Source organism: Crocuta crocuta, unplaced genomic scaffold (assembly GCF_008692635.1).
Source record: "Crocuta crocuta isolate KB4526 unplaced genomic scaffold, BGI_CrCroc_1.0 scaffold5, whole genome shotgun sequence".
Classification (NCBI taxonomy): domain Eukaryota; kingdom Metazoa; phylum Chordata; class Mammalia; order Carnivora; family Hyaenidae; genus Crocuta; species Crocuta crocuta.
In genome coordinates, this window is record NW_027530500.1 from 1,803,441 (window position 1) to 1,817,703 (window position 14,263).

At 35.0% G+C, this 14,263-nt stretch overlaps 1 protein-coding gene across 1 annotated transcript in view; it reads left to right on the top strand.

The window, feature by feature from the left end:
* MAP3K2 (mitogen-activated protein kinase kinase kinase 2) overlaps positions 1-14,263 on the top strand; it is a 43,598-nt gene that overhangs the window by 9,209 nt on the left and 20,126 nt on the right. Inside the window, exons 5-13 of the mRNA XM_077766758.1 lie at positions 2,329-2,442; positions 2,833-2,920; positions 7,089-7,219; positions 8,298-8,377; positions 9,664-9,731; positions 9,901-9,993; positions 11,429-11,635; positions 12,868-13,016; positions 13,400-13,531. Coding sequence (XP_077622884.1) covers positions 2,329-2,442; positions 2,833-2,920; positions 7,089-7,219; positions 8,298-8,377; positions 9,664-9,731; positions 9,901-9,993; positions 11,429-11,635; positions 12,868-13,016; positions 13,400-13,531 — 1,062 coding nt within the window. The remainder of the gene's footprint in view (positions 1-2,328; positions 2,443-2,832; positions 2,921-7,088; positions 7,220-8,297; positions 8,378-9,663; positions 9,732-9,900; positions 9,994-11,428; positions 11,636-12,867; positions 13,017-13,399; positions 13,532-14,263) is intronic.

Below are 14,263 nucleotides of genomic sequence, written 5' to 3' on the forward strand. Positions count from 1 at the left end.
GGGGGAGGTGAGGGGAGGTGGATGTGAAGGTGTGAAGGTGTGCAGGCAAGGTAAGTGGATTTTCTGAGATCTTTCTCTCTCTCTCTCTCTCTCTCTCTCTCTCTCTTTAATGTTTATGAGAGAGTACGGTAGAAGGGCAGAAAGAGAGGGTAGAGAGAGAATCCCAAGCAGGCTCCGTGCTGCCAGTGCAGAGCCTGATGTGGGACTTAATCTCACAAAGAATGAGATCACGATCTAAGTTGAAATCAAGAATCAGAAGTTTAACCAACTGAGCCACCCATGTGCCCCAGATCTTTCCCATTTTAGATGGTTAGAGGAGGAAAACCTTTTGGTAAGGACTAGGACTATTATCATGTGTCACTGTGCTAAGTCAGGCAAAGAAGTCACTTCTTTCAAATTTAAGTTCTATTGCATGGGTTTTTGGACCTAATTTTGAGTTTGCAAGAAGGATTTATATTAACAACTAATGAATCAGTATTAAGGCAGAGGGAAATAGATTTTATGACTGAGGCTGAAATGAATTCACTAAGCAGGAAAACATTGTGTGATTTATTTAATATAATTTAGATAAGCTGGGATTTGTTCTTAACTCTTAGTCCTCGTTTTAAAATTGGTAGTAGGTGGCTTTAGAAGATACAAGGGATCACATGAGAACCATAGACAGTAGTCCAAGCTGCCAATCTATATACTCCTCCATAATGCCCAGATTTCACATTAGCAAACTGAAAAACAACAAAATAATTTATGTAAATGTTTTTGTGATTTAAACTAGTGGCTTTTCCCCCTCAAAGCAACAGTGTAAGCAATCCAGTTATCAATAAATGTGTAGTAAAAGTAAATATTCGGGTTTTCCCCTCAAATGAAAGACTGGAAAAAAATCATCTTTGCTTTAAGATGTTTTTTAATGCTTAAAATATAGTTAAAAAGAATATAGAAAGATAGGAGCAAGATGTACCAATATGGTTCATAATTGATAGGAAGATGAAAGGGTATTCTTTTTCAGTTATGCTTATTATGAAACCAAATAGTTAATATTCTTTTTTTACTAGAAAAAAAAATACTCATAGAGGAAAAAAAAAAAAAAAAGCCGGGTTAGTAGGTAAGTTGGAATAGTACAAAACTACTAAAGTAGCTACAAACAGGTTTGGGAATATAATTTCAAGTACATATTAAGTAAATTTAAGTGGATTGTATGATGGAATTCACATTAGTCTGGAATCCACATTATTTGTGTTTTGCAGCCTTTATTAAAACAATGGCTTTTATCCATAAAGAAATCTGCAGAAAATGCACACCATGTCAGCTTGTGGGTTTGGGTACAGATGACGCTTTTACCCTGTGATCTCCTTTAAACAGTATTTACCAAGTAGTTGCCATGCATGCTCTGTGTCAGTTGTTAGTGCCCTTGTCCTCACGGAGTTTGTACTGTAGAGGACCCCAAACTAACTAGGCCTTTACATTTGAATGGCTTCTATACTGTACTTAATTAGAACAAGGTAACATATGTTTTTATTCTGTCCTTTCAGTCAGATGGAATATAATTTAAAGATTATTGAAAGTTGTCTTAAGCTATTAAGTTTACAATTTTTTAAAAAAGAGAAAGAAGTATTTTGGTTTTCTTAAGTTGTGTGAATCATGCTTTCTCATAAACCTCTCAGGGTCTTTTTGTCCTTTATAACGTCTGATCCATGAGAGAACTAATGAAAGCAGATTTGCACATTTAGAGGTTACTATGGACGGCTGACCCATTTAGCTGATTTATTGTTGGTTAAGTCACCAGAGCAGAGGGCGCCCCAGGTGGACGGTAGATTGCAGGTATGTTGCCAGTGGTCCCTCCATGTCAGCTGCTATAGAAGCTCGTCTTATTTGGGATGTTGATACGCACTCTAGGTGAGAATGTGGGTCCCTAGTAGTGTTACTATAGAGAAACCCTGAAGGTTTCTCAGTGCAGATGAAGGGTAGTACTTTTATTTTACATAGTTTTGTGTGTGCTCCTTAATGCTGTTTTGGGGTGAAGATACTATACCTTACATTTTGCAACATTGTGGAAATATCCTAGAAAATTAATCTTTAACCTTTAAAGGTGTTTTTTAGAAGAATTTAATGATTAAAGCAAAAAAATCCTTGTCCATATTCAGTGTGTGATTTTAGTGGTGGTAGGATGGGAAGAGTGAAACCATCTAGATATATCTATTCATTCAGAATTTCATTATACTGACAAAGAGCCAGGGTATTTTGAAATTTATAATTCCATAGTCATGGAGATGGTCCTGAAAGGACTTCACCCGTGAGATGGTTGCATGATTCATTGTGTTGCCTTCTGTTCAGTTGGTGATTCCATTAACTACCCAAGATGACTTGGACAAAGCTGTGGAGCTGCTGGATCGTAGTATTCATATGAAGAGCCTCAAGATATTACTTGTAATAAATGGAAGTACACAGGTATGCCTGGAGACTTCTTCCGTAAGGATTATAGGATTTATGCCTGTGAAATAGGAAATAGAGTTACAGTCTATAATCATTGGTATGTTTTCAGTATAATGAAAAGTAAATTTACATATTGTATTGTTATAGTTTAATATCCTTGCTCCTCAAAACCATGTAGCTAAAATTATAAATAAGTATAATATACTATACATATGGAACTAATAGAAATACTGAGAACTTGGGAAAATTTTTACTGGAAATAAAGTTTCAAGGAGTAGATTTGATAAGACCTACTAACAGTGTAGACTATCCTAGGTTGTATGTGCTTGGGGGTGGGGGGAAGATTCTGTTTAAAGCCCCAAAAAGGGAAGAATAGTAAGTATTAATCATCTCCTTTGCTTATAGGCTACTAATTTAGAACCATTGGCATCACTAGAAGACTTGGATGACACAGTATTTGGAGCAGAGAGGAAAAAACGGCTTTCTGTAATAGGTGAGAATGCTAGTGTCCAAACCATAAAATGGGCAATTTCTCAGTTTCTTCTTCATCCTTTGATGCAGGATGCAATACCTCAACATAACCCTGATGAATAGCAGGCTGTCTCTGTACTCTGTGTAATTTTTCCCAGGTAACGGTGTTCTAGTTTCCTATGTCCCTTGAAAAGTTACATCAAGTGTTGTAAAATTATCAGTCTCCAACTTAAATATTTTTTCTTTATATACTTAGGATATTTTAATATTTAACAAATTTAAATTAAACCTCAAGGAGGTTTTAATTATAAAAATAACTAGAGGGAAGAAATTAAAAGAAGTAATTTCAATATATTAAAATTAATGGATGGACTAAGTTCATAAGCCTTTCTCTAAGTTTGTTATTGCAGTACTATCAAATGCATTGCTAAGAGTTTCCAGATTATTGCTTTTTTAGTATTCATTATTCATCATTAATAATAGATTATTAAAATTAAGCTTGTGGTACAAAGCAAAATGGATCCTGTGTGCTGTTTGAAGGAGGCCTGTTAGAGAGGCGTGGGTGAGGCAGATCTGAGCTCCCCAGTTCTATGGGTCTTCAGGTAGCGTAAAACATTAATGATCTGCATTTTTTTGTATGATAAAAGCATTACATTGTTCAAAAACCACTGGTATAAATATTTTTTAACAGATAGGGCAGTGAATGTGACAACAAGAAAACATATGTGAGGGATGGACTTGGAAAAATAGAGGAGGAGGTGAAACAGATGAATGGAGAGGGAGGAAGCAGGAGAGTGGGACAACATGAGAGATGTGGTTGGGAATCCAAGACTGTAACAGAAAAAGATTGTTAATAACACAAGAGATTAAATTGGCATGTGAGCCAACCTCCCAAATATCTGTTATTCGTCTTTTGTTTTGCCTGCCCTCCCTTCCTCTCAGAGGAAGCTACTTTATGACTACTTCATCTAAGTATCTGTCTTACAGAAGTCCTACTTCTGGTTACAGAAGTGCTGGAAACGTGAGCAGCAGCAATGATTTACAAGCAAAATAAGAATTGCACTTCTTTATTCAGATATATTTTTATACAGTTTAGAATTTTGGTGAAGGAACATTAGGAATATGGAATTCACATTCCAGCTCTCTAATTAACTTGAGACCAGTAATGTTATTCTCATTTTAAATCATGGGACTCTTGTGGCAATAGATTTTGCTTTTCAAACTAGAAAACATGACTATTATTAAACCTATATTTCTCTTTCTTCATTCCCTTTTCTTAGCACATTACAGTATGCATCATTTTAAAGTAAAACATTGCCAGTCACTGTAGTTGCATTAGAACAAGCTGAATGCTCTACTTAAATTGACATTTAAATTCATTTTGAATTAAAGCTCAAAAATACCTCAGTCTTGTCCTACTAGTAAATATTCTTATTTGAGTTCAGTGCTAGCATAGGAAGAAACTGGAAATCGCAATGTAAAAATTGTTGGTTTTTATTGGTACCTCTTTAAACCTAGAATGGCTTTGATAGATATGACCATCATCTTTCTTTCCTTATTTATTGACAATTATTCTCTTTAATTACTTTCATAAAAGATAGAAGAAAAATTACCTTTGGGATGAGTATATTCTGGTGTGGAAATGTCAACCAAGAGTGCATTGACATACCCATTACTAACAGAAGTTAAGAAAAAAGGGTTTTCTTTGGGTATAAATACCCAGTAGTGGAATTACTGGGTCATATGGTAGTTCTGTTTTTAATTTTTTTGCTGGACCTCCATACCATTTTCCAAGGTGGTTCTACCAATTTACATTTCCACTGACAGTTTATGAGGGTTCCTTTTTCTCCACGTCTTCATTAACACCTCCTGTTTCTTATGTTGTTGTTTTAGCCATTCTGACAGGTGTAAGGTAGTATCTCATCATGGTTTGATTTGCATTTCCCTAGTGATGAGTGATGTTGAGTGTCTTTTCATGTGTGTGTTGGTGAAGAAAATGAAATTCAAAGAAATTTGAAGGAAATCTAATTCAAAAAGATATATGCATCCCTATGTTTATTATAGTAGTATTTACAAAGCCAAGATATGGATGCAACCTAAATGTCCATGGATAGATGAAGGATAAAGAAGATATGGTATATGTACATACACAATGCTATATTTTTCAGCCACCAAAAAAGAGTGAGATCATGCCATTTGTGAGAATACAGTGGACCTAGAGGGTGTTATGTTAAGTGAAATAAGTTAAAGAAAGATACCATATGATTACATTTATATGTAGGATCTAAAAAATAGACCAAATGAATAAACAAACAAAAAACCAGACTCTTAAATACAGAGAACAGACTGGTGATTGTCAGGGTATTGGAAGGATGGGCAAAATAGGTGAAGGGGATTAAGAGGCACAAACTTCCAGTTATAAAATAGATAAGTCACAGACCTGAAGAGCACAGTATGGAGAATATAGTCAATAAAATTGTAATAGTATGTGGTGACAGATGCTGACTACACTTAAGAGTGGTGAGCATTAGAATTATCAGATCACTGTGTTGTATACCTGAAACTGTTATAACATTGTGTGTCAACTAGACTTCACTAAAAATAAGTAAATGAAAAGAAAAATGCTTATCTAGTTAGGAGATGAAGAAACTTTCATGGCATTTTTTTTTTCTTCCCTATCTCCTTTTAGTAACGAATATTTTGATCTTTTATAAACAAGAATATATGGAAGCAATAAAAATATTAGGGATAATATCATCACACCTGTTACAAAGCCTAAGTAAACCCTTGGCTCAACGTTTAGTTCCTAGTTATTTTAGAGTCAAGCAGAAAGTTATCTTTTTGTTCAAGTCTCATGGTATTCACTTTGTTCTTTTTCTCTCTATCTCTTCACTAGCAAATGCTAGCATATACTTACAACGACCCCTTTTTGTAAGGCAAAGCCTTTTTGCTTTAAATCTGACCAAAATTTAAATGCTCATGACTACCCCATATCTTTCTATAAAAATAGTTTAATTTCAAAATATTTGGAGGAAAAGGGAAAGCTGTGTTAATAAACATAGCATTATTTCTATAAAACCAGGTAAAAATAAAATGGATTGTTGTCTCATAGGAAATGATGTGATTAATTAGGTGAGCTATATTAGATTTTCTGATTTTCTGAACTATGAAGAAATTTAAATGCCAGGAATATGGCTTGTGATAAAACCTAATTTTAAAGTACCCAAGAATAAAATTCAGGATTCTAATTTGAAAACACTCTAATATGGCCTAAGTGACTTAAAAAGTAATCTCACTGTAGGTTTCTAAAGATTAAGGAGAGGGAATGGAAAGAACATACGGAACCAGATGTGCATAGCATATATTCAGTATGAATAATTTTATCATTACAACACCCTTGCAAAGGGGGGATTTGGTCTTTTTGTTTCTTTACCTTAAGTGCTGGCTTTATTTAGTTCTTTAATCTATTTTTTAAATTCAAGTATAATTAACATACAGTGTTAGGTTAGCTTCAGGTGTATGATAGAAATGATTTCAGCAGTTCTCTATATTTCTCAGTGCTCCTGAAGATAAGTGTACTCTTAACCCCCTTCACCTATTTCACCCATCCCTCCGCCCACCTCCACTCTGGCAACCACCAGTTTGTTCCCTGAGAGGAGGGATTTAGTTTTATGTTGACAGATGAGGAACCAGGTTTGTGGGGATTGGATAATTTTACCAAAGACGATACAGTTGGTAAATAACTAGAACTGGGATTTTAAACTGAGGTATAAAGTCCACATTCTTTCCATGATATTATGATGCCTTCCCTAGGTTATGTTAAAGGGTAACATATATCTAGGAACAAATGACCCTTGGAAGTTCAGATGCAATGGCATCTAAACATCGTTATCATCAGCTCCATACTGCAGTTGTCAACAATTACAAGAATCTAATAAGAATAAATGAATCTAATAAGAATAAATGAATATTTCAGTGAGGTTAATAATTATAATAGGGTGGGGGGTTAGAAAGGTATGAAAACACTTGAAGATTTATAGAAATGAATGTTCTGATAAGTTTTAAAACCTGGATTTCAGTAGTTAAAATTATTGGGACTGTAGTCCAGAAATCCTGTATTTATATTTAATTGAAACAAAAATTAGTTCCCAGTTGATATTTATAAAATCATGTAACTCTTTTCTTTTGAGGTCCCACTAGTAGAGATAGAAGCTCCCCTCCCCCAGGATACATTCCAGATGAATTACACCAGGTTGCCCGGAATGGGTCATTCACCAGTATCAACAGTGAAGGAGAGTTCATTCCAGAGAGCATGGACCAAGTAAGCAAAAGTTGGATGTGGTTTTTCATTTCATTTAAAGGGATGTTGTCAGGATTTGTGTGGTTTGGCAGGTATCCTTTGTGCGTGTGGGTGGATGTGGGTGTGTGAGAGAGAGAACAGAGACAGAGAGACAGGAAGAGAGAGGGAGAGAGAGAGGGAGACCTCTTCTCCTCCCGTATCTTCCTTAAGTGAACAAAATAGTGAAAGAATACAGGATAATGCCCCGTAACTTACACGTGCCTTTGTGCATTCATGTCTACACAAAGCTGGTGTTCTTATTTTGCCCATCTATAGTAAGTGAATGCATTTGTTTATAATCCTGGGATTCACATTCACATTTTTACTTAACGTTTGAAAGATACAGTAAGGGGTCCCTGGATGGCTCTGTCAGTTAAGCGTCTGACTTCCAGCTCAGTCACAATCTCCCAGTTTGTGAGTTCAAGCCACATGTCAGGCTTTGTGCTGACAGCTCAGAGTCTAACCTGGAACCTGCTTCAGATTCTGTGTCTCCCTCCCTCTCTGCTCCTCCCCTGCTCATGCTCTACCTCTCTCAAAAATAAGCATAAGAAAATTAAAAAAGATGTAGTGAGAGTACAGATATTTAATTTTGTGAAGCTGAGGTTTGTCAACTTTGTAAGACGTTGTAAATGTTTTAACAATGTGGCAGTCACGATGTCCTTATTCTCAATTTGAGTGGGGCTCTTATTCAGTGTTCAGTAAGCAAAATTACTTGAAATCTTTTAGCTTTTAATTATTTAACTAATAATCTTATAGAGAAAATATTTTTCTCTTAGGAAATTTGAAATTGTAGCCTACCACAAGGGACCACTGCATTTAAAACATGAAACAATGCGTAACTCAGGGGAGAGGTGACTGCTATTGGATGTGGGGTCTTCTTTTGGGTTAAGTGTTCTGCAGTACTGGTGAGGATTGCACAGCTCTCAGTATACTGAAAACCATTAAACTGTACACTTTAAATGGGTGAAATTTTATGTTACATGAATTATATCTTAATAAAGCTGTTTAAAAAAACCTGGCTGTACACACTGAATCATGGAGGAACTCTTTATTTTTCTAGATGCTGGACCCATTGTCGTTAAGCAGCCCTGAAAATTCTGGCTCGGGAAGTTGTCCATCACTTGATAGTCCTTTGGATGGGTAATACAGATTGTAGTTTTTATTTTTTAATGTATGTGGGTAAATATACATATATGTAGCATGTCAGAGGAATGTAATTGATAATACTCCTCTATACTTAAGGCAAATGAATTTTTTCACAGTTTGAACAAATCCCTTCACTTCATGGGGCTCAGTATCTTTAATGGGTAAAATGATACTTGATTATATTATTATTATCAGTATTTCTGCTTGCCAAAACTGTGTGTTTGAAGCTAAATGCAAACTTAGAATGTACATTTACTTTTAAAACTATGTTGGTGAAACTGCTCTCAAATTTTTCAATAATACATTTGGTTTTGGAGGTTTCTTGAATTGTTTTCACCTGTTCAGGATTATGTTCATTCTGGCACCACATTATTGGTAATTGGTACTTTTTTGGTAATTAGGCTCAGAATGTTGGGTGTCATTTATAATTTAAGTAGTGTACATTTGTTTTGTGTGAGATGGCTGTTCAGAAAAATAAGCTAGGTGAAGTTGCAACTGTGAATTTTTTGTTATAAGAAAGTGCTTCTCTCCTGGTCTCAAGAAGACAGTGTTCGGGTGTAGCCCACAATCATCCTGCAGCACACAGGGTCTGTAAAGTCTTTACCTATTCGATCTCCTCTGGGATTTCTTTTTGGAAGCAAATTCTGAAAATACAATGAATACTGTACAGAAGTACACATTTAATTTTCTTTTACCTGTATAAGTAAAACCTTTGTGCCCATATCTTCCTCAAGACAGATACCTGAAACATTTAAGAAATTCAGGAAAATAGAAAATGTGAAAGCTATATATTGAGCATTTAATATTTGAAAGACACTGTTCTGAGCACTATATATGCACACCATTGATGAGTTGGAAATTATCATCTCGTTTTTATAGGTGTGCAAAATCTCAGAAAGGTGATTTGCCAAGATTGCAATTGCCAGTTAAATGGTAGAGCTACAATTGAAACATAAGTGTTTGCCAACATCTATAATTCCAAAACTTACCACTTTTACTGAGATGCCCTATAGGGTAATTTTTAAAGCTAGGCTTTTGCCTCCCTGCACCAAGTAAGTGTTTAAAAAGAAGTGTCTCTTTTTCAGTTATGTTAACATTTCAGAATGAGCTCCTTTATTTATACATATACATATACATATACATATATATATATATATACACACACATACCTCATATATGTATAATTTCTACACATACTTACAGATACTGATAGTGCATAAAGATATCTCAGATGTTTTATTTACATACTTTCTCTTTAACATGACATTTTCTATTTTTAGAGAGAGCTATCCAAAATCACGAATGCCTAGGGCACAGAGCTACCCAGATAATCATCAGGAATTTTCAGGTTAGACTCTCCATATTCCAAATGTTTAAATATTTGTGTCATTAAACAATGCTTTGGTTGGGAGGAAGAGGGGAGTGTTTTTTTTAATGAATAAAAATGTGTAAATATTTTTTATTATTAGAGATATTTGATTTTTTAAATAAAACATAACTTTCTTGCATCTCAATAGACTATGACAACCCTATCTTTGAGAAATTTGGAAAAGGAGGCACATACCCAAGAAGGTATCATGTTTCATATCACCATCAAGACTATAATGATGGTAAGTTTCTGGTAATTAGATTATAAGAACAGCTTGTTTAAAATTTCAAAAGTAATCAAAATCAAAATAACATTTTTAAAATATGTATTTCAATAACCCATTAAAAATATTTTTTTCCTGAATCACTTAATTTTTGTGCTTAAAACAATTTGTGAGGGGTGCCTGGGTGGGTCAGCCAGTTTATGATCCCATGGTTCATGAGTTTGGGCTCCACTTCAGGCTCTGTGCTGACAGCTCAGAGCCTGGAGCCTGCTTTGGATTCTGTGTTTTCCCTCTCTCTCTCCGCATTCTTGCTTGTTCGTTCTCTCTCTCTCTCTTTCTCTCTCTCTCTCTCTCTCTGTCTCTGTCTCAAATATTAAAAAAAACAATTTTTGAAAGAAATTAGGTAGAACTAAAAAGATAACATCTTAGGTTTATGCCAGTTTACCTCATTGTACTTATCTTTCCCTTAAAAGAAAAAGTCTAATTAAAAAATTATATTGGGGGTGCTTGGGTGGCCCAGTTGGTTAAGCATCTGACTCTCTTTGGTTTCGGCTCATGTCATGATCTCATGGTTTGTGGGATCAAGCCCTGCATTGGGCTGCATGCTGACACCACAGAGCCTGCTTGGGATTCTCTCTTTTCCTCCCTCTCTGCCCTTTCCCCACTCACACATGCACACACAGTCTGTCAAAATAAATAAACTTAAAAAAAATTGATATTAACTAGAAAATTGCTCCTTGATGATGAAATCCATACTTGCATTGTCTTTTTCAAAGAAAAAAAATACTACCTCTAAATTTTCCAGCTTTTGTTCTTATAATTGGAAATGAGAGTAAAGTGTATTTTTTTCTTTTTATCCAGAAATGAGAGAGTGCAATGATTTTATGAATGTGTGTGTGTGTATGGAGGGGTGTTTTTTACAAAAGAGATTGAATTTATATTCATATCCTGCTTTCCCCCCACTTTTCTCATTTCTGATTTTTTTTCCTTTTCTCTTGTATTTTCATTTTTGATTTAATGATTCATTGTTAAAAAGGGTATTTCCTTGAACTTAAAAAAAATATTACTCTTAAGTTTAAAACTTGTAATCAAGGGGCACCTGGGTGGCTCAGTCGGTTAAGTGTCAAACTTTAGCTCAGGTTGTGATCTCACGGTTCATGGGTTCAAGCCCTGCATTGGACTCTGTGCTGACAGCTCGGAGCCTGGAGCCTGCTTTGGATTCTGTGTCGCTCTCTCTCTGCTCCCCCCCTGCTTGTGCTCTGTCTCTCTCTCTCCCAAAAATAAATAAACATTTAAAAAAAAGTTTAAAAAATTTAATCAAATAATCATTGCTATTTTAGTTTCTTAGCCTACTCACAAGACAGACTTCTATTCCTCACGTTACAAATTTTAAATACTTTTAGTTACAACATATGAATAAAAGTTGCAAGGTAATTCTCTTTTGATTTTGTAGGTCGTAAGACTTTTCCAAGAGCTAGAAGAACCCAGGGGACCAGCTTCCGGTCTCCTGTTAGTTTCAGTCCTACTGATCACTCTTTAAGCACTAGTAGTGGAAGCAGTATCTTTACCCCAGAATATGATGATAGTCGAGTAAGAAGAAGGGGAAGTGACATAGACAATCCTACTTTGACTGTAATGGACATCAGCCCACCCAGCCGCTGTAAGTAATATAAGTTGACACAGTGAATGTACTAGAACCTTTGCAGAACTTTATAGTATTAAAAGGAATAAATATCAAACCAGTCCTTCGGGTGAGACCCAACTTCTCAAAAAAGGTCAAAAGGTCTCACTATGCTCTGAGAATGGGGAATAGTTCATTTTTGGCTAAAGTAAAGGCTATCTTACTTGTAACAGTGGGGAAAGGACTAGAATGTTAACTAAGGCCAGATCATGGAGTATTTGGACTTTATCACATAAGCAGTGCATACCGAGATTTGTGCTCAAAGGTATTTATTGCAGCAGTATTTGCATACTTTGCCTTCATCCCTTTTGTGCTAGTGTCATCATATTTTACTCTTACACCTGTGACTTCACACTACATTGTTGCTATTTGTCTTTAGACAGCTATTTTTTTGAATTGATAAAAAATAAGAATATCTTTCATATATCCATCATTTTATTTCTGTAGATCCAGGATTTTGTAGACTATAGATTACATAGACTCCAGATTCTGTTGGATATCAAATTCCTTCTGTGTTTGAAGAATCGCTTTAAACCTTTCTTGTAATGTAAGTCTGCTGGCAATGAATTCTTTCAGAGTTGTTTGAAAAAGGTCTTTTTTCTCCTTTATTTCTGAAAGATTTTTTTTCCTGGATATAGAATGCTGGTCAGTTTTCTTTCTTTTAGCACTGAGAGCTATTTTTTCCATTGTCTTGTGGCTTATATACTTTTTCAGGAAAGGCCTGCATCTTTCTTTTCTTTAATCATCTGTAGTAGTCCCACCCTTGCTCCTGCTCCAGCTGCTTGCTGCTCTCAGGATTTTCTCTTGTTAGGATGAGAGCAATATTCTCTCCAGCTTTTTACATTGTAGGCAGATGGAAAACTAATTGCAGATATTGCTGCAATAAAGATTAGGAATGGTGCATCTCATAATCAGTGGTATCTTAGATTGAGTGAAAGATACTATTACATTTTTAATCAGAGGGAAAAATAATCTCATTGGAAAACATAAGGCATGGGGATATATGAACCTTGTTTCGGTTTAGAATTCCTAGAAAATAGAGGAGAAAAAATTTTTAAAGATGATGATCATTAAGAATTTGGAAGGTCATGATTTTCCCTTATATCCACGCATATTCAATTAAAGATATCACTAATGCAGTTTACTCATTTAGTCCTTAACCATTTGTGTGCCATTTGGCTATTCTGTTTTAAGAGAATATTCTTTTTTAGCACCTCGTGCTCCAACCAACTGGAGATTGGGCAAACTTCTTGGCCAGGGAGCATTTGGCAGGGTCTACCTCTGTTATGATGTCGATACAGGAAGAGAATTGGCTGTTAAGCAAGTTCAGTTTGACCCTGATAGCCCTGAGACCAGCAAGGTAAGAATTACTGCACAGGCTCTTTTGTCACATTTATAAGAAGCATTTTTACTAAATAAATATGACACAGTAGAATTTTTTGTTTTCCCTTAATACAAATTATTTGTGAAACAAATCAATCGATGAATAGATAAATCTTTATCTACTTTGTACTGTGAATTTTCTTTCTCTTTGAAACTTGGTTATATTCCTGATTGGATTTAGTGTTACTTTAGTATACCTTCAAGGTCTGTTACAAAAGTTACTATTTAGAGACTTTAAAATATTTATTCCTTGGGAAGTAAAAATTTCAGAATGAAATCACCTTGATGGTCCATGAAGTTCAAATGTTTTGTTTTTACTAGCAATGCTGTAAAGACTTAACAGTGAGTTCTGTCTTTCAGGAAGTAAATGCACTTGAGTGTGAAATTCAGTTGTTGAAAAACTTGCTGCATGAGCGAATTGTTCAGTATTATGGCTGTTTGAGGGATCCACAGGAAAAAACACTTTCCATATTTATGGAATATATGCCAGGGGTAAGTTAGTACATCTTCTAAAAATAGACATACTCTCTTTCAAGTTTTAGATGAGGAAAGAAAAACTAAAACTTTGATTATAATATGTTAAACTATAGAAAATTTTGCAAGTTTTAAATTATTGCTGGGTAATGTAATTTTATCTTCTGTCTTCATTTATTAACTTATTTAGGCAATGCTAAGGTATACTAAAATAGGTTACAGGTACCATAGCAGTGCACACTCAGATTTCCCTAAATGCTCTTAAAATAACCATAATAGGTGGTTTATCCAAACCAGGATCCAGTCCAGGACCACACATTACATTTAACTGTTCTTCCCCTTACTTCTTTTTCAATCTAGAACATTTTTCCATGACATAAGTTTGACAAAGAGACTAGGTGCTCTGTTGACAGTCTCATTTCCTAAATTTCTCTATTTGCATCCCCATGGAGGTGTTTAATTTGTTCCTTTATCTTCTTATCCTGTAAGTTGGATTTAATATCTAAATTAGATTTAAGATGTGGCCTTTTTTTATTAGAATGCATCATAGATGATACTGTGCATTTCATTTTGCATACCATTAGGAGACCTACAATTTCTGGTTGTTGTTCCTCTGTTAATGATGCCAAGATTGAGTGTTAGGTTAGGATGATCGACATCCAGATTCCTCTAGTCTAAGATTTTGTTTATTCCTGAAGATCAGAAAATAATCTGAGCTATGAGCAATGGCGCATATGAATATCCAGTTCA